This window comes from Calypte anna, chromosome 8, assembly GCF_003957555.1.
Source record: "Calypte anna isolate BGI_N300 chromosome 8, bCalAnn1_v1.p, whole genome shotgun sequence".
Taxonomy (NCBI): domain Eukaryota; kingdom Metazoa; phylum Chordata; class Aves; order Apodiformes; family Trochilidae; genus Calypte; species Calypte anna.
Genome location: NC_044254.1, coordinates 11052821 through 11073980, shown reverse-complemented (window position 1 = coordinate 11073980; position 21160 = coordinate 11052821). Strand labels below are relative to the sequence as shown.

At 35.0% G+C, this 21160-nt stretch overlaps 1 protein-coding gene across 4 annotated transcripts in view; it reads right to left on the bottom strand.

Moving 5' to 3' along the window:
- COL11A1 (collagen type XI alpha 1 chain) overlaps positions 1 to 21160 on the bottom strand; it is a 136801-nt gene that overhangs the window by 16304 nt on the left and 99337 nt on the right. For all 4 annotated transcript variants that reach the window (XM_030455015.1, XM_030455017.1, XM_030455014.1 and 1 more), the window contains 13 exons: positions 20416 to 20469; positions 17653 to 17706; positions 16824 to 16931; positions 13275 to 13328; positions 12628 to 12681; positions 12489 to 12542; positions 9441 to 9494; positions 8848 to 8955; positions 8595 to 8648; positions 8258 to 8311; positions 7771 to 7824; positions 514 to 567; positions 7 to 114 (listed from right to left, as the gene is read on the bottom strand). In XM_030455015.1, the coding sequence (XP_030310875.1) occupies positions 7 to 114; positions 514 to 567; positions 7771 to 7824; positions 8258 to 8311; positions 8595 to 8648; positions 8848 to 8955; positions 9441 to 9494; positions 12489 to 12542; positions 12628 to 12681; positions 13275 to 13328; positions 16824 to 16931; positions 17653 to 17706; positions 20416 to 20469 (864 nt within the window). The remainder of the gene's footprint in view (positions 1 to 6; positions 115 to 513; positions 568 to 7770; positions 7825 to 8257; positions 8312 to 8594; positions 8649 to 8847; positions 8956 to 9440; positions 9495 to 12488; positions 12543 to 12627; positions 12682 to 13274; positions 13329 to 16823; positions 16932 to 17652; positions 17707 to 20415; positions 20470 to 21160) is intronic.

Genomic DNA, 21160 nt, shown 5'->3' with positions numbered 1-21160 from the left:
ACTTACCACAGGGCCGGGAATGCCCCGGAGACCCTCTGGGCCGGGTTTTCCTGCAGGTCCTTGTGGACCAACTGGACCTGTTTTTCCTGGAGCCCCTTCTGTACCAGGTTCACCCTAGAAAAAACATAAGCAGCACATCCAAGAGGAATTTGTGATTGAGCTTGGCACTGCAGGAATATACAGCTGCAAAGTCAGACCAGAATTTCCTCACTCCATTTTTCAAAAGCTACATTAAAACACTTTTCTCCATATGGCAGTTTCATAAACAAAATTTTGATAGTTTCATATAAAGATGTGCCAACAAAGCATGCTCAGCCTGCTTTTCTGCAGGGGTGAGCTAAGTTAGGCCTTCACTGGTCCCCCATCTATTTCATTATAGGTCTTAATTTGGATTTTTTTTAACCTACTATATTACTTGAGAAGTTTCACATTCAGTGCATGATAAGCAACTTACTTTTCATTTATATATGCTTTACATTTCAATGCTTCTGGAAAAAATATTTGATATATTACCTTTGCACCTTTTTCACCTTGTCTGCCTTCAGCACCAGGTGCTCCAGGAGGTCCCTGTAAAAGATGGAGACTGAGTTCATAACCTCACTTTTCTAAAATATTACCAGGGAAAAATTCCAATTTCCACTGCAATTTCCACTGTATTAACAAGCAGTAAAAGCTAACAAAAGAACATTACATTTCTTTCTTGAAATTTTATTCACAGGATAAAAAGCCCAATTCATCATATCACCTCTTTTTCCCTTTATAAATTTTCTTGCCTTTTAGAATACCTATAGTAATATATATCACCTAACACTTCTGATATAAATATATTACTCTAAAAACAAGTACCTTGGAAAAAGTCAAAACAAGATATAAAAATAAAAGGAAAAGAACAATACTAATTTACATACACAACAGCAATTTTAAACTTCCTTAGCATTGGCTTTTATCTATTCATTGTCTTTTATCCACTGATTCAAAGAGGGTCTTTCTACATTGCACAGAATGGCATATAGTTATTTTCTAGGTAAGAGATGGCTCAGTAAGCCTTTTGATTACATTTGAGCAGCCAAAAATTGGTATGTGCCTTAATACTATCCAGTAAATACTAAAGGAGAGAAAAAAAAAAATAGAGTAATGAACTAAAGACACTGACTCCAAATACCTCTTGGTATTGGTTACCTGCTATTGATTTAGAAAAGCTCTGATTGACTAAGAAGATAGAACTCAGTACCACAGGAGGATGTAGAAAAGGGATAAGGTTCAGACAATGGCCACAAAACATAAGTCACAGTCATCTGGCAGAACTGTGACTACCTATTGCTGATATCACCCATCTTTCATTTTCTTAAGGTTTCAGAAAACTAAAAAGACATTTTTCTCCATCAAAACATAAAGGACTGATTTTCAGGTGAGGGAATTATTAACAGAAGCAGTATCTAGAATCTAATGTACTCTTTGAAAATGGTTCTCATATATGTACTTCGTTTAGAAAAGGACTACTCAAGATAATGGACCAAGTGTTTTCCTACAAGGTTAATTTTTAGCCTAGGAAATGTCTTTATTACAAATAGCTGTTTCTTGCAAACCACTGAGCAGCTTATAGCAAAAACTATTATCAAATACAAGGTGTTTTTCTGAATCTATAAGAAGTAGTCCCTAAGAATCATATGTTCATTAAGGTACAAGCAGTTTTTTTATCTAAAAATTAAGCAAAAGACATTCTAGAGACCAGCAACAAGAAAAATTCAATTGCTTCCATTTATTTACCTTTTACTTTATAATAGACAAAAAAATGCAAGCCCCTGAAAGTAAAACACTAAAACACATTCTTAATTTTACAGACAAGATCTGTTTTTCTAGTCAAGCATACCCGTATGTTTTGTGAGCTCAGACCTTTAAATTAGTTTGACCTAATAGCAATTTTTTTATGCAAAAGCTGCATTTAGTCCTTCATAGCCTGATATATTTCACCATCCACTACTACTGGCACATATCTAGAGTGACTTTTTAACAGATTAATTACTGGAAATTTACATTCATTGTACAACTATTTACATAAAGTGATATTAAGATCATTCCTTTATTTCTGACATCAAGCTTTCTCCTGTGCGGAACTGAACACCTGCAGTACTATATAAAACTTTTGACCAACAGAGATAGTTCTGTCTTTGGCAATCTGATCTTTGGCAATTTTTTGTGGGTATCAACAGGTTGTTCTTTTTGGTATTTTTAAGAGCTTTAAGTGCTAATGTGCTCAGTTTTACCACTTCAAAATATAGAGAAGCTAAGAATCCTTGGGCAACATGGTCCAATTGCTGACTATTTAAAGAAGAACTTAAATCACTGCTGTTCCACTAATAATCTCTGCATATACCTCTTTGTGTAGATTGTAATTGGCTGGGTGGATTGCTGTTTGCAAAAATAACAAGAAAAATTATTAAAACTCGGGAATATTTTAGAAACAGGACATTTTTTTCTTAATTTACTTGACCATCATCTTTACTGCTTGGAAATTCCTTTCACTCAAGTTCCCTTTTGGATCACAGTCTTCCCTATCTAAAAAACTGAAGAGGGCTGAGTATGGTAAATTTTATTTGAGAAGTATAGTCTCTAAATAATCAAGAAATGCAGCTGTAGCATGAATTAGCTGGACTAAAACCACTGTGATCTCAAATTATAAAAACAATGAATCATGATTACTAAACAAAGGGTGTGCATTCGTTATCAAACAGTGCCAGTACTGCACCAAGCACAAAGCAGATGAATGAATTGCTCTTTAACAGGCTGTGATTGCTGGCATGGCACAGATGGTGCTTTGACAGAGAAAGACTGCTAGTTATTAATCTTACCTTCCTACACTTGAGTTGGTGGAGTGCCTGGTAAATTTTAACTGACAGAAAAGATCTCAATAACAATAATTTTAAATGAATGCATGGCTCCCAACCCTCATCACCCCAGCTACCATGGTGATTTTTACACTCATTGTACTTCAAGTTGGAACATGTTCCCTGCTACATTTCATGCAGAGAAGACAAAAGAACTTGTATGGAAACAAACTTGTTTCCAGTTTTTGTTATGTGAATGTTTTGGACATTTTTGCCTGCTTTTTTATCACAATTTCATTAAAATAATTTAAATTGTCTTTTATAGCTGTCTGTCATCTGACTAAAAACATTATTTCCAACACAGAATGCCATTGCCACATTTCTCAGTTTGTTAAGAAAGAAACCTAGTGTATTATTGGTTGTTCTGTGAATTTTTAATCAGGAGAGAAAATCTGCTTTATTTTTAGTGATTTGTGCACCTGGTATGATACTATAGACAAAATGGAAAAATACCCCAAGCTCCTTTCTAGAAACATTTCCTTTTTTTCTAAATTACTCAGTTTGCATATAAAGACAACTAACCACATAAACTTCTGCTACTCAGCAAATAGAGGGTGACAAGGTTGGGTGGAGAACAGATTGAGAGCAGTTCTGAGGAAAAAAGGACTTAGGGGTGTTGTTTAACCAGAAGGCACATTATGAGCCATCAATGTGTCCCTTGTAGCTCAGAAAGCCAACTGTATTCTGCATCAAAAGAAGCACAGCCAGCAGGACAAGGGAGGTAATTTTCCTTCTCTACTCTGCTCTTGAGCGACCCCACCTGGAATACTGTGTCCAGCTCTGGAACCCTCAACACAAGAAGGATATAGAGCTGTTGGAGTGAGTCCAGAGGTGGGCAATGAAAATGATCAGAGGGCTGGAGCACCTCTCCTGCAAAGACAGGCTGAGAAAGCTGGGTTTGTTCAGCCTGGAGAAGAGAAGGCTCCAGGGAGACCTTATAGCAGCCTTCTAGTACCTGAGAAAGCCTACAAGAAAGAAGGAACATTTCTTAAGGGCATGTAGCCAGAGGAGAAAGGATAATGCCTTCAAACAGAATTAGGAAGAAATTCTTCACTGTGTGGGTGGTGAGACACTGGCACAGGTTGCCCTGGGAAGCTGTGGATGCTCCCTCCCAGGAAGTGTTAAGGCCAAATTATATGGGGCTTTGAGCAGCCTGGTCTTAGTGGGGGCATCCCTGTCCATGCAGGGGGGTTGGCATTAGATGATCTTTGAAGTCCCTTTCAAACCAAAAACAGTCTATGGTTCTAAGATATGATTCTATGATGCTATCATAAACAACAGCAAAATTATACAGCTGAGAACTCATACTGACAAGCCCCTGCCAATTTGTGAACTCCTTGGTAGTCTAAGATTGTTCCAACAAGAAAGTTAATTTTAAACAGTTTTTTATTCAGAACATTGAGGAACACTTAAGAAGCCCCATCCTTCCATGACGTTTGCAAGTTTCATTCTGTTCTCTTTGCAGACAGAGAAATTCAGACAGAAATATTACAAATATTGAACATGCATATAATGGGAAAAGAACTAGAAAAGGGGTTCCTAGTCCCAAAGCTGTACTGGAGTTTGAATTCAGATTTCAATATTATTTACATAGATATCATGCCTCAGGTTTTCTAGAGAATCTAGGCTGATTTCCATCAGTGGAGAACATGTTCAAGGGATTTGATGATGGTAAGCCCACAGTGCAAGGAAGAGGTCCTGATGAAGAGCAGCTATCTCAAATCTGACAACAGAACAGGTAAGGTTAGAGTTGGGTCCTGAATAGTTAAGAAGTCATCAGTGATCTGCTATGGGCTATCTCTACCAAAGAGCCAAGTATGCTAAATATTTTTATAAATGTAAAGTAAGTATGAACAGACAATTAAGTGGTAGCCATGGTGTTTAGACTCTGAGGCCTTGATCTGTCAAGATGTGAAATCTGTAAGCTGTTTCCTAACAAGCTTGTATGCTATGTTGAATCGGGAATACCAGGAAAGTTGATCAATTTTTCAAGTGGGTGTAACAAATTTCTTTAAATTGTGTAAGTTAACTTTAAAAGTTCTTTCATTTGCATCATGATGGCTTAAAATAAAAATACAGTAATTGGAAACACTATATTTAACTTCTGCTGAGCATTCTTCAGAAACATGATCCAAACCTGTTGGCCAGCTAGAATGCTAAGTTTAGCACTAAAATAGTGTAGTTTAATAGCTCAAGTTTTCCTGTCTATAGTTACTGAAGAACATATGAATATATATGTGTATAGCATTGCAATTGATAACTTCGTTTTCTGTTTGACTTCAATAAAAATGATGGCATGCTTTTACCCATACACTATTTCCATTCACATTCTGAAATCAGTATTCATTCCATTAGCTGACTATTTTTGCCTATGAGAAGGTAGCAAATTCTCAGTACATTCCTTTTATTTTAGACTATATCCTTTTTGGGGATTATCGAGTATACGAAAACTATTCTAAAGTAAGGGATATGTGGTTTTTTCAAATACTTCCTACATTTACTCCTGCATTTTTATTGTTACTATCTTCTCTTACTAAAAGTTATAAACTAAGATAAAATTTATACAGAATAAAAATCTGTCTTTGACAACCCATGTAAAGCAATGTCTATGCATATATATATACACATACACATATTTTAAATAGGAAACCTTGACCATGGTCTTTCATTTAATTGACAAGGTAATCTTTAAAATAATTACTGTTTCTAATTAATTTCAGGACTATCATTGAATTTAAAAATAGAGCTTAGTCAATACTAAACTAGCCCCTGAAAATCTGATCCATTTAACATGTATTTTAAAATCAGTTGATGTTCTGGTCATTTGTTCTCTCTTGCATTGAACTAGACAATCTGTCCATCCATTTGTTAACCACAGAATGACAGAATTGTCAGTCAGAAGGGGCCTCTAGAGGTCATCTTGTGAATTGAATGTTAGTCCATTTTACCCCTCACAGTAGGAATTTGGAGCAGGCTTATTGTTCTGTGCTTCCTAAGTGGTATTTCTTCATAGGTATTCACCATACTGCTTGCCCACAGGACCCTTGCTCAATCTTCAAGGCTCTGGTATTTAATGTCAAAACCTTTAAGCACCACAGCAAAACAGTTTTGGTATTTCCTTATTTCACCAAGGAATATTTATTCTATTACTGTTACTCATCAAGAACCAGAAAAAACATGAATGTCACTGCAAGTATCTGTAGCTGAAGTCTTAGATACAATGGGAGAACTGTACTTATGTCCATGTCTTTCACTAAAATTTGCTTCCCTGGGGAAGTTCTTTGTAACCAACAATACTAGATGCAGATTGCTGAAAACCCTGAAACCTGGCAATAAACAATTTCCTAAGTCTGAGCAGTGAAAATGAGTTCTTATCAGTCCCAAAATACAGAGGAAGAGTAGAATGAAAATGAATGACAATAAAAAAGGAGATTGTATAGCTGAGGAGTTCAAAAGACTAGATTTAAAAGTATGAATTGTGGGCTCTGCTACCTTGTTGTTTCAGAGGCAGAAAAAACTGGGATAGAATGTTGCTTTCTTGTAGTACAGCCAGAGCTGCAACTTCATAGTGAAATTACTCCTGAAATGGTAGGTCCTTATTCTGAAGAAAGAACATGCTAGGGCTTTTTGTGGAAGTAGATTCTACCATTAAAATGCTCTTCATTAGCTTTCATTAGTTGTATGCTCATTCTGCCAATGAAGTACAAAGTTTTCAATCTTTCACTGATTCTCTCAGCTATAATATCTATAGAATACAGACTCTCCACAAATCTGAGACATTCAGGTACTTGTGTAACATATATTCTGATGCTGCAAAACATTTTCCTCAGAATTCAGGATCAGGATTACTTGGCAATACATTTTCCCTAAATTGGAAATCACAAGTAATGTGGTATTTGTGTTTCTGAAATATTTTCTGTCTAGGTACCATAAGAAGCCAAATATCTGATTTGTTAGGAATGAACTGCTGCTTTTCTGTATAAAAAGAAAGGAAGGTTTAATTTAGTACGAAACAATTGTGAATATTAAATCAAGCTATATTTTGGTTTGTGTGATAATGTTGCTAATGCTACAATAATCATTCACAGTATTATAATGGTTTGTAAAGTGATGGAGCTAATAGATTACTGTGTAAAATAGAGAACACTACTAGTGTCAGTTCACTTAAGCCTATTAAGTAGAGCAATTTAACACATTTTGTTAAATAGCTCTCAGGTTACATTCAGTGATGCCCCTCCCTTGTTTTTAAAATGTAAATATTGCATCTAATTGCTAATTGAAGCTAATTGAAATTTACTGGTTTTGATTAGTTGTGTTTGCAAAGCCTATGAAATTTCAAAGGCTTTAGAAAGAATGGAATGGCTTTTTAAGTATCAGAAATGTCTGTTTACTTGGTTTGTGGGTTTTGGGGGGGGTTTGGTTTTTGTTTGTTTTTGTGTGCAGAGGGATTGACATAGGTTTGCACAGAAGCTGCACTGAAATGACCTTTATTTCAGAGGCCAAAGGCACAAAAGCAGACAGTATTCCTGCTCCCTGCCAGCAGTCATGTGCCTAAGGTTGTCTTGTATGACATCTCATGAGTACTTCTATTAGAAGACTAACTCAGCAGACACTGAATTCTTAGCCTAGCAGGCACTGAATTCTCTTGGTGAAAAGATAAACCATATTTATCAATAAGGAATACATATTTTCATATATATTTTTCTTTCATGTTACATATAACCCATGTTGATGGGTTTCTATTTTTTCATTTCTACCATTAGATTACTTAAAAGAAACTTCAGTCATCAGATATGAGTGTCACAACATGGAAAATAAGTAGCTTAAATTCTCTAGAACATAGTGTCTTACAAAGAGAAATATGTAAGAGAAAATGAGAAATTACTCTTTTTCCAGGTGGACCAGGTGGGCCAGCTTCACCTGAAGGACCTGGTGGACCCTGCAATGGAAAATTATAAGCTCATTGATAAAAGTAAAAGTTATTTCCATTATAAATGCAACATCCATCTGCAATATGTTGGGCCTTTTCAACGGGCAAAAATTAAATGCCATAGATACACTGCTTCTTCAAGAAATCCTTTTCTTAGGATGTTGTTTGGAAAGTTTTACCATCATTTTTTTTTTGTCCTAAATACATAATTTGTTTCCTCTTCTAAAAGAAGCTGATCTCTTGCTTTTGATTGTGACTATAATACAGTTTCATCTCTACAAGGAATTAAGTAGGTATTTTCCATTATAATAGAAAAAGTATCCATTTACAAATTATTTTTAACTGCATGAATGTATAGAAACCACTGATTCAGGAAAAGATATTTTCTGTTTTCTCATTGGTGAGAACATACAGCTGAAATAAAATAACAAAAATAGCTCACAGGTTGACCAGGATCACCATCTTCACCCTTCTCTCCACCAACACCATCTTGACCCTTTAGAGTCAAAAATAAAAAAAAAAAAGATAAATTAAGTAATTTAGTTTCATAAACAAATATAAGAGCATTATTTCTCTCTAGAGCATTTTCCTAAGTACACTAGTTTTCAAAGCATTTTAAAGAATTTGAAACCCTTTATAAGCCTTAGGATATCTATGAACAGAAAAGCAACAGATCTTATAGGCAAGATCTTACATCCCCAGACATGGAGAGGCAGGACTAACTAGAATGTAATGCAAACCAAGACTAGGACCTAAAATTGTATTTTAAGTATGCTTACAGCTGGACCAGGTTCCCCAGGGGGACCAGGATCTCCAGGAAAACCAACTGGACCCTAGAAAAATCAGGAAAAAGACAAAACAAAACAAGGAATGTGTCATCCATTGATAGGAAAGTAGGAATAATCAGAAATATTTTATGAAGCTTATAGTTTATTTAGTTCAAATATAGAAAATCATATATAGTTGTACATATATATAGCACTTCAGCAGCACTTCATAGTGCTTTGTGTTAAAATTATTAAATTCACTTACTGGGTTACCCTTAGGCCCATCATCACCTGGAGGTCCTTTAGCACCTGGTGGTCCAGCTGCTCCAGGTGGACCAGCCTCACCTTTTTCTCCCCTTTCACCTTTAGGACCCTGTAGAAAACATGTGAACACAAAAATGTCACCTGGAAGTTGAATGGCTAAAAAAAGATTATTGTTCTTCAAACCTGGGCAATGTTACTTAACAATAAATGCTGGCATATGAATGGGACATTAGGACAGCAGACTTGAAAATCTGTAAATTTCATGTTGAGCACCAGCATCTGCACCAGGTTTGGATCAATGAACTGTCTTTGGATAGAAAAACAAGAACATCAAAGTTCATGCTTTAAGAAATAAAAATAGGCACTCTCCTAGTAAGTCTTCAGCTTTGTCCTCTAGCTGTTAGTAAAAGATGAGGCTAATAATTATAAAGAAACAAAATGCATTTTTAAGGTATAAGTTCTTCACTGAAAATTTAAAGAAAAGATACACAAACACTCAAATAATTTAATGAAATGCTTTCAAAAGTAAGCAGTACCAGACACCTTAGTTCACCATAATAAAGGTTAGTAATAAGATAAAACCAAAACACTCACAGATGTTCCAGATTCTCCAGCAGGTCCAGGGTTACCAGCTTCTCCAGGTTCACCCTGTAAAAGTGACAATAAATTGAGAAGTCATTAGGGAGAATATTTCTATTGATTCACTTCTGTTATTGCATATTCTTCTCATGCTTATTCATGTAAGCAACTTACAAGGACTGTGTTTTATTTGACCTGTCTAGTGGGGTTGAGTTACCTAAGGGTTTGCAGAACTAAAATCTGAAATCTTAGACAGAATATATGTAACTCAGTTTTCGGTGACCAGGGAAACAAACCTTCCCTTTGGGCTTTGGAAGACCTTCCCCTTTATTATCCCATGTATTACAAATTTCCTGTTTGTAATTTTTTTTCTACTCATAGAAAACCCAAAGAAGTATATTGATTGTGGTTTTTTTTATTCTAGAACATAAATTTTGCCTGAAAGCATCTACAAATGAGACAATAGTAATTTCAATTGAGTGAAATAATTACTGCTATAGCTACTGTTAGAATAAAAATTATATAAAGAAAAACATAAAGATAAAATAATAGCATGACTGTTAGGAGAACTTTTACCACAAGCCACAAATGTGCTTACACTATGCATTTACTGGTGAGAGGAACTGGACAGTATAGAAGGTGGAATATACTGAAAATGGGTGTTAGTCAAAGATTATACACTAGTAAGTGAATGTTTAAGTTTAGTCTTGTTTTGAACTAAAACACATTACTGGCTCCAAGACAGTCTTTGCAATTGTTAATTTTAAATTTTATAATGCCTGATAATTTTTAAGCTCAGTGGTCACTACTATGTGGAATATTTAGCCATTAGCATCACAGACACACACACACTGTGTAAGGATAAATGTGGTTTTGTGTTTTGTGATTGTCATGGAGTGCTGAGATAAGAACTGTGTATTTTTATTCCAAAAAATTTCTCAGTGTAACTGCTAATTATTTATTCTAAATCAAATGAACTAAAATCAGCACTAAAAATGCATTTTACCCAATCCATTCTAGTGAACTTGAACACGTTTGGAATAAATTTTTGTATCCTTCATATCCTCTATGACCTGCACAGCCCTCTTAATTCTACAGCAATTTAATTAATACATGTCTATCATTTCCACACTAACACTATAGGAGTATAAATCATGAAGTATGAATGTTAAACAAAACTAGTGGTGTGTATACTGTATCTTCTTCATAGAAGCTAATGGGCAGCACTATCAGCTCACTAGGCCCAGAATTTGGCCCGATGTAAATATTACATCGAATGAACAGAAGTACCCTAAAAACTGAAGAACAGAGTAATTGAACAAATTACTTCTATTTTCCTTAAGAAATGGCACTTTTAAAGGGTAAACAGCTTCAGTAACTGTGGTGTGTTTTATTAGACATATTTAAACTTTCAGTAATTTTAAAAATTAATGATCCCTCTTAGTTCTTAATATTAATCTGCTTCTGTCATACACCATTCATTATTTTTCAAAAAAAGTCTAGTGGATTCTTCAGGGCATTACATATGTTTTCTGGGAAAATTAATCTTCATTCCTTATCCTCTGCACAGGGTTTACTGAATCTGCACCATCATTAGTAATGCTTTTTTGTCCATGTTCACTATTAGTCAAATTAGATTTATGAAGAAACAGAGAATGAGGTCTGGTATTAACAAAAAAAATTGTGTCATTCAATTTAGTAGATATATTTTACAGAGCCAGCAATCCAGAGGCCTTCAATACAGCAGGACTAATTAAATGACATAACAATGTTACTTGTGCCAAGTCTTGCCTGCCAGGCATCTACACAATATAATCCCCTTCTAAGCTCAGACATTAAGTTCTTTTTCTGTCTTTCTGCCAAATGACATTGTAATTTATGATGATACATTTGATTAGTAATTCAGTTTATCCTTCCTGCTAACAAACACATTTTCATTTTATGATTTTATGCAACAGCAGAAAAGGTAGGCTTTCCTTGACATATTGATCTGTACTTGGGGACAATGGGATCCTGTGCTCCTGGGATCTCAGGTCTCCTTGCTATAGCATGCATGTTGAAAATGGTCAGTGCAGGCAGCCTATCAGAGCTCTTTCCCAATAAACAGCAGCATGGAAGACAGCAAAACTGCTAGAAAACCATTAAGACGTTTCCCTTACAGGGCATCTGTATAATATCAGATAAATTAAAGTTTCATCTCACATCAATACATCTGAGTCACTGCTCCATTAAAAGATGTGACTCTCCCTTGCATGCAGGCATTCTTTCTGACACTCATTTTTGTATTTTGAAAATTAGGTACTATGGAAGGTTATATCTAACTTAGGCAACTGTTAAGGAAATTGAGCAATGTTTTTATAGAGAAGACTCTAGCAGATACATATATATAGAATTCATCTTTATAGCTACTAAAAAGTACGCAATCTGTAGGTTATTTGCCCTTCTCTTTGTATTTTTGGTAATTTTGGGTATTTTGGGTTTAACTCAGAATCTGATGACCCTTTTTCATGGGAAAAATATCATGTTATGAGACAGATTTTATGATGCAGTAATATATTTATTCCACCTCTGAAATGTTTCTCTCTTTTTATCGGGTCAGATCTTACATATTTTTATATATATATATATATATATAAAATTTTTATATATATTTACCACTGATACATTAGATAATATCCTATAGTCTTAATGTACCAGAGAGAGATAACTATATGATATTCTAAGCTACACCAAAATAAAAATCAAAAATACTTGAAGCCAGTAATGTTACTGTAGGGATCAAACTATGTAGTTAAGGAAGTGATCATGACCTTATTTTTATCTTTCTGTTGAAAACTGCCTCTTCTCTTAAAATCTCTTCCCTCTTATAGTTAGCATTTTAGTGATGTAAAGTGTGAAATAAAAAGACTAACCATGGTAAGTCAGCCATTATTAACAATTACTAGGTCAATGAAGGATATTTGGGTACTGTAATATATCTGCATAGGTCCAAAGAAAAATCAAAATGTATATTCACATTCCTATTCTAATGTTTTCCCTTCTTATGGGGATATTACCACTCACCTTTTCACCAACACCTCCAACAGAGCCAATTGAGCCTGGAGGGCCTTGAGGACCCTGCAATGATAAAAGATATTAGTTATTCCAAATATACTGCTTATTACTGAATTAATGAGACCAAAAAATAGAGGGTAATTCTTACATCAGCTCCATTAGGACCCTGGGGACCTCTTGGACCTGGAGGGCCAGGTGGACCCTGTATGAAAGAGACAGTTTGATATAGTTATGATCACAAACCATAAATCTAGTGGGGTTTTTTGGCCAATGAAAAATAATATACTCAATCTGTAGAGGACTTTTAATGTTCACAGTGCTACAGAAACAGTCTTGGAGAAGAGGAAACAGAGGGGTGACCTCATTAATGTTTATAAATAAATAAAGGGTGAGTGTCAGGATGAAGGAGTCAGGATTTTCTCAGTGATGTCCAGTGATAGGACAAGGGGTGCAAGATGGAGCACAGGACCTTTCACATAAACATAAAGCAAAGCTTTTTCACTGTGAGGGTGACAGAGCACTGGAACAGGCTGCCCAGTGAGGTTGTGAAGTCTCCTCTGGAGACATTTGAAACCCACCTGGATGTGTTCCGGTGTGACCTACACTGTGTGATCCTGCTCTGGCAAGGGGTTTGGATTCGATGATTTTTTGAGGTCCACCCCTTACATTCTGTGATTCTGAGATACTCAGGCACCAAATTCAGAAGCAGCTCATCAAATTGTGAGCCACAGAGAAAAGACAATAATACACAGAAGCTATCTACAGTCCCCACAGTAACCAATGAAGAAGTCTTACCATTGGGCCCACGTCACCATTTTCACCCTTTTCACCTGGTGGGCCAGGCAGACCCTAAAACACATGGAAGAGTAAAGAAAACTGCCAGTAGGGTACCTGGAATGCTGAGTTATGAATCAATACGGAACAATATAAATCAGATCTGCACATGAAGCTTGGAAATTTGGGGGAAGAGTGAGGGAACTAGAAAAATTATGACTTGTTTTTGCTTTGCATTAAAACAAAACAAAAAAAGCAAAAAAATAAAGTGTTGGTTGTTTGTTGTTTTTTTTTATTTTTTTTTTTATGTTACAACAAATGTATAGGTAACCCTTGGATGTTTAAACCAGGTGAAGTAGGAATGTTTGAAAACAATAAAAAAAGGGACACAGTAATACTAGGGTGACTGAATTGAAAAACGCTGCCATCATTACCCAGACCCCTTGGATACTTTGACTTATGCTATAATACATATCTATATGAGAAAAACAATCAATGAAGCAAAATGAAGTGCTATGCAACCATATTAAAGCCACCTGAGTGCTGGAAGCTGTACAATTGCTCCAATAACATGTCCAGTGGAGGGAATCAATCTTTCTGAGAGGCATTGCATTGGTTACACAATATTTACCCAGAAATAGTGTGTCCAAATTTGATTAGTAATAAACACCAAGAGAAAGAAACTGTAGTTAGTTGATGCTAATACTGATATCAAGTATAATATTACCCCAGACAGAAGCATTGTGACCACTAAGCTCGACATTCCTAAATGTAAGATCAAAGCTCAGCTTCTGTAAAATGTAGATCCCTTGGATAGCATTATATTGATATAAATTACATTAAGCTCTGGTTCTAAGTTTCACTTCATGGGTTCTGCTACTTTCAAAGTATTTATCAAACTATAGCTAACCAGATTGGAAAGCACAACTTGCAATTTTTGCTACAAAGTGGTATAAGAAAGCATAAACTTCATCATTATATCCATTCAGCAGCTGTCCTACTTGGCACAATCTGAACAGTAGAAAGTCTTGTCAAAATTCAGAGATATACCTTTTCTAAAAATTATGTATGTAGTTGGCTGATCTCTTGATGTATCAAGATTGTGGTTGAAGCCTGTCTACTATCAGCATGAAAAAAAGCCAGCCTTAGTTCATGTGATGACACACTGGTTTTTCTATTTAATCTGTGCTTGTTTTTAAAAAATACTCTACTGCATTCTATTAAAATGGAAGCCCAGAGCTGATAGTGCGGTCTTCAGTAAGATGCACTGATTAAAGTACATGCTGAGTAGTAATGCCAGGATTAGGAGAACAGGCAGTTTTATGACATTCTAACTTTCTTCGTGTGTACTTTTGTAACCATATACAATTTCAGCAAATAAAATCTGAATTGACTCTTACTTTTTCCTTCACTATGTGGAGTTTTAAATAAGAATTAAATAGCTAATTGTTCTAAAATGTTGTTATAGAGCAGAAGCTGAGACTTGGATTAGATGTCTAGTGTTTTGAGAGATGAATCTCATCTCAAATGAACTAGATTTTCCAGTTGCCAACAGTCCACTAAGTTCTACCTCACAAACATGAAGACATTTAGCTTAAAAAGGTGAATGTCTTATCCATAATGATTCAGGGTCATGATAAAACCTAAAACATAAACAGTTCATTCCACCACTTGCAGAGTAGGTATTAATGAAACTGCAAAGGTAATTGAAACCTGATATTCCTGTCCTTGAAAAGGCTTTCCAAAGCCATCTGGTGAACTCCTATTTCAACACTGAATAAACTCCAACTAGTTTCACTAAATCAGTATTCCATGCATTACCAGATAGGGTATTTTAGAAATCATTTCAGTTCTTTTTGGTAAGAAGTCAGTGAGGTATTTGTCATAACTACAAAATACCCTAGATAGCCTCATGGGTTTTTTCAGATTTTTTTACTTTTAGCATCTTTTGTTAGAAAATTCTGTATTTTTAAAAATACCACCAATATTAAATAGCAAGGAAATTCACAATTAAAGTAATAAATATTGAAAACTGCCAGAGCTCACTTTATGAACAAAAATATTTTTTACTTAATTTCCAATGGAAGTAATACCAGTAAAATTTAACTGGAGTTAAGTATGGTATAGATACCATGACATATTATATATAAGACAGAGAAAGTTTTTACTCACCAGCAGTTTATAATTACTGTAAGAATTGCATTATGGAGTAGAAGAAACTCCTGATTTCTCAAAGGTATTTCAATATCATTAGTATATACAAGATCTTGGTTCATGCACCAACATATTAAAATAAAATCCTAATCAGGGAATGCCTCTTTTGAAATATTTCATTTGCCTAAGTTTCAACCTGATTGATTTTTACATTTATTTAACTTAGTGCTTATTAAGTTTAAAAAGTGGTGAACTTAACTGAAAAACATAAATTAAAACAGTATTCTAGATCTGAAAAATATAACTAGGCTAATTTTATTTTGCTATCTGTAGCATGGTAAAAAAATGAACAATTAATAAGAATTTTTGTTTTCTGATTTATTATTTCTGAAAACAAAGATGTTTTCAATTTCAGAGCTAATATTAATCTACACAAGTCATGTATACTGGTCATGTATACATGTATACATGTATACTGAAATCTTTTAGAAACCACTGTGAGTTTTGTGAACTGTATTATGTAGTAGAATTTAAAAAGTGATAGGTACATGCTAAGGTTCAGCTTAGCAACAGAGATGAGTCAGTTCAGAGGGTGGAGAGAAAGGAGACATTCTATCTAATATATGCAAAAACACCCGGCTATAATTTTCTGGGTTTCGAAAGGGAGTATATCTGATTCATATTACAGCTTAATGCATGAATTAGAAATAGTTTCAAAGTGCTCTTTCTTCTAATATTGATTACATGGAAATAAACAAAAGGTCCTAAATGTCTCTTTCTTTGCTTTGCTATATTTAAGCAAACTACATTTTTGAAAAAACAGAATCTTTCAATTGTAATTCTCTGAATGCAGCAGTAAGAGGCCTGCATATTACTGTATGCTTGCATCGTGTTGACGCTTAAAATAACAGTTTTAAGAAGAACCATGAAAGTCTAAGAACCTGGCAATGATGGCAGTAGTATATTAGCATTATGGAGCCCTGCTTGTCTTTCAGACATAAGTAGTGATGTGATGGTGTCACTGAGCAACACACTCTGTTGCCAAAGCTTATTGTGAAAGTACAATAGGTGGCTAGGGTGTGTTATATACTCCTCTAGTTTGAATCTTGAGCTTTCTATCTCCAGTAAAAAGAAGTGCTCCTGTTAAAACAGAAATTGTTAGACTCAATAAATCAATGAGTTACTGAATGAATTTCTAAAGCCTGACAGTCAGAAATTCAGCTTTAGAGCATCTTATCCAGTCTCCTTCAGCATTAAAACTGCTATTTATGCATGCACGAATTATAGGAATATGGCATATTTTAGTTCTTCATAAATGATACTATAATTTATTGAATAGAAGACAATAATAGTTCACTTTATGACAGAAAAATCAAGGTTTTTACAGGTAGAGGGTAAAATAATGAAGAAATTTACCTGTAAACCAATAGGGCCAGGAGGGCCAGGGAAGCCTCGAGGACCTTCATCACCTTTTTGCCCAAACATCCCTTGCTGACCTCTTGGGCCTGGCTCCCCATCACCTCCCTATTTGGAAACAGCAAAAAGCAAAAATTCCACAGGTCTCATAATAACAGAAAAAGTTCCACTGACATCACTAGAAATCAACTACAGAAGGGCTCAGAATCACTCCTAATGTATTTACAAATGCATGTACACCACCTTGATTGAATGAAATCTGTTATACAAATAGAACACCAGCATATGTTCTAGTTTAATGTAGGTCAAATAATGATGCATATCTCACATAATTTTTCCCTGGATACCTTTTTTCTTTCACATCTGCATAAACATTCTAACGGTTGCATACCTACATATTATTAAATTTGAGCAGCATGTACCATTCTTCACAGTAGCATAATTCAAAGCCTTCTATATCAAAGTAAAATTCATTCCTGGTATGAGGTGGATTTTAAGAAATACTCTCTTTAAAATGCATGTCGTGTGGAGTTGATTTTTACCACCGTCATGCAAACCAACAAATTAACTGAAAGTGTGGGTCCTATTCACTAATTACACTAATCCATTCTTAGTAATTCCTTCAAAATATTACCCATCTGTAAATCCAAAATAAAGTAACAGCTATGCAGGCTTGTTTACAATAAACAACTGCACGTAAGAAGACAATTACAGAACTGTTAATAATGATTTGCTACATATTGCTGAGTAAAGAGAATGTAGTTCAAAGAACTTGTAATATCAGATAAATCTTGGCAAAATTGAGATTTGCTCTGAATAAACTACTTACAGCTATACCAGGGGCACCAACAGGACCCTGGAGACCTGGTGGACCTGGAGGACCCTGAAACAAACAAACATTCAGAAGTCTGTGATTGTAGCATCTGGAATGAAATTAAAAGCAGATATAGAGATAACCCTATTTGCACAATCAAGTCATGTCTACCATTCTCCACAGAGAATGTAGCATTCTCAAGTCTTTTCCATTCAGTACAAAAAATCATTATTTGTTTATGCCTTGAAGATTCAGATTTGCAAATCTATAATACACTTAGTACTGGAATTTGTTGAAAACACATTTGGAATGTTTCAGAATACTTAAAATGGAGTCCCACAAAGGCATGAATAATTTTTTTTTTCACAAATACAAGTATTAGACCTTTCGATGAGATTTGAGCAGAAGTTAACATTTAAAGCATCACATAACAATCTAAGTTTAAATGGAATTATTTCTGTTTATTTTTTTTAATGGAAAATGTTTTTTTGCAATAGCATAAAGCTTATATTGACACCCAGGAGACATGAAAAAGTCTAAGTTCTTGTTGAGCACTGGGAGTCACATTTGGTACCGTCTGTTTTTAATAGAATGAAAAAGAATATGTCTCTGAGAGGAAATTCTTAGTTTTTTCATTCTCCTTACAGAATAACAACTTTCTAGGTTATTAATAGCATAATTTAGAAGTTGGCGATGCAGATGCGATGCAATGAAGATACTTAATACTGAGAGTGTGGGGATGCAAGATATGAGTTTATGATGCGGTTAAAATTATGTGCTGGGTTGAATCTGTTTTTTCCAGCATCTAGAGAGATTAAACCAATGCAGAGTGATGCTAAAATGCCATAAAACTTTACAACTGGAAACTGCTGAATTCTAGTCTATTTCAGATGACAAGGAAGTTGTCTGCAATCACTAAGAAGGGAATTCTAATTCAGTGCAGAATATTGCTTGGATTTAAAGACCTTGCAAGGGCTAAAATGAGATTATTCTGCCCTTTATAGGGAGAGTAGGAAAAGGTACATCTTGTCTATTTCTTTCTTCGGCTTCTATGTATATTTTAGAGTATCTGATTTTCAAGGGGGTTTGAAGTGTCAAGCTATGCATTTCTTCTCTTTTATAATTTTCATCACATACGTGATGGCAATAGGTGAAGCTTTTTAGCCACTCTGGTGATATGTGTTAATGAAAGGACTCCCAGGAATTCAACTACTGATTGGGAGAATTACCATGAGAAAGAAAATTTGCATGGATAAATTAAAAAAATAATAATTATATTAGAATGGACTGCTTCTACACTCTGTAGGATGCTTCTACCTGCTGCTTCATCTTATAGGACCCAGAACAAGATGTACACATTTTAATCGCATTTCAATAGTAACTTTTATATGGAAACTATTGGAAGGTACTTAGCAACTGATTAATGCGAAGTTACTCAAATGTGTTGCCAGACAAATGGAGAGAGGCTGATCAAAACCATCAGAAGAGAATCTTCAGTTACTTAAGGCACCTGAAGTAGCAGTGGAGGTTTTGAGGTTCAAGAAATGATATATACATAAGCAATAAAATTCTGCTGCCCCTATATAGATTATGATAACAACAGTTTTGGTTAGGCTCAGTATATTTAAATTCCAAAGCATAAATCCTTGTTAGGCCCAAATGGGAACCAGCTCTTCTTAAATAGAAAAGAGCGATCAGTTCTTCTTTGCTCGGGATCCTTGCTGTGATAAAGCTCTAAATTCCCACCAAGTCTTTTATAAAGGATGTCTAAATATAGTGAATATCTGTTCTTTATGTCCTGTGATTTTGGAACTAGGTACTTACTTCCTCTTCAGAATCTTTCAGAGGTGACCTGAACAAGGTCTTTCCTCCCTGCCCCAATATACATCTGTCAGCATGTTAAAAGGAAAACAGATTTAGAAATAAACACATTCTGAAATTGTTGGGATTAATGACTCAGCATACAAATGACTTCAAATGGGGTAACATTCACTTCACCTAAGCAGGCCTGAAACTCCATCATGTGTTTCAAGAAAAACCTACTTCATTCCCAAATGCCTTAAACCTTGAGACTGATAGTAGAGGATACATTCTCAAATGATTATCCTGCACACCCTTCATTTGTAAACTAGGTCTGCTGGAACATGCCCAAATATATTAGTACTCGCCATAGGAAATATGGTCACAGTCTAATGCTCAGCTATAATAATAAGTAGCTATGCTAAAATGATCTGAAATAGAAAACTGCAAAGCATGTCTTTTTTTTCCCTGAATTTCTTTGATGCAAAAGCATCTTTAATAAAGAGGCACGTTGAAGGGAAAACAGAAGGATATGTATGTGATAACATGCAAAGCCGTAACAGTAACTGGACCATGACCTGCTTTGTATGCTTCCTCTGCCCATTCCTTTATATGTTGGGTATGTTCACACAACCCAGTCAGTGAAGTTAAATTAATGAGAATGTACGCATATTCTTAGTCACTCCCAGTTCAAATATAGGAGAGATGAATTAAAATTATATAGAAAGGGTGCTTAGGAATGTATCTTACCTATTTCATAATGATTCTTTAAGCTCAAGAAATATCAGAAATACTGAATATATGTATGACTCTGTAAGTACAGACCTCTAGTGTTGTGGTAAAACATTATTTTGAAGATATATTCTTGAAGTGTGTAATTGTTTCTGTTCTTTGATGTAGCATGGCTGTCTGCATACTTCATGCACGAATACTTTTTATTTATGAAGAAAGTAATGAGGAAAGGAGTTTGCTACTCACGTTTTCTCCCTTGTCACCTTTACTACCTTTCTGACCAGGTTCACCAATTTCACCCTGTAATTGAAAGTTCTTGTTTAAAAACAGTCTTAAAATTCTTTTAAACTTCTTGTTTAAAACAGTCTCCTTCACACTTAGCCAACAGTGTCTTTAAATGTTCCCTTGGGTATTATTCTGTATTTCATCCTGCCACTTCAAGTGTGAAGGACTAAAAGGAGCAATTCTGCATCAATCAATCCAATAAATTATATGTCATATTAACCCAGATACTGATTACTATACTGCAAAGGGCAACAAGATTGGGTTTTGAAGTACAGAGCAACTGAGCCTCAAATAAAGGAAATTGTGTTCCTTATGCCACATTCAATAGGAACTTATAATGAAAGCACCCTAATTTACAGACCTACCTAGCCATGTGTGACTGAAAAAATGCTTCTCACTGTAGTGTATAATATTTCAAAACTTGTAAATTATTCAAATCACCAGGAAACTGTGTCAGAAAAATGTTTTCTTTATGTAATAATAACAATTAAATCAGAGAAAACACTGTGCTATCAATAACAGTCATGCATCATAAAAACAGACATCAAAGTCTTTATCTTCACTCTATGCTGACTAGAAGTGCTACATCAAGCAAACATGCAAGATGATTATGAAAAGGGATGTGTCCTAAATTCTGCCATAAATCAACGGAATATCTCTGGCGTGAATATTAACTTGATGCCATCTGTCTATCAACAGTGGGTCC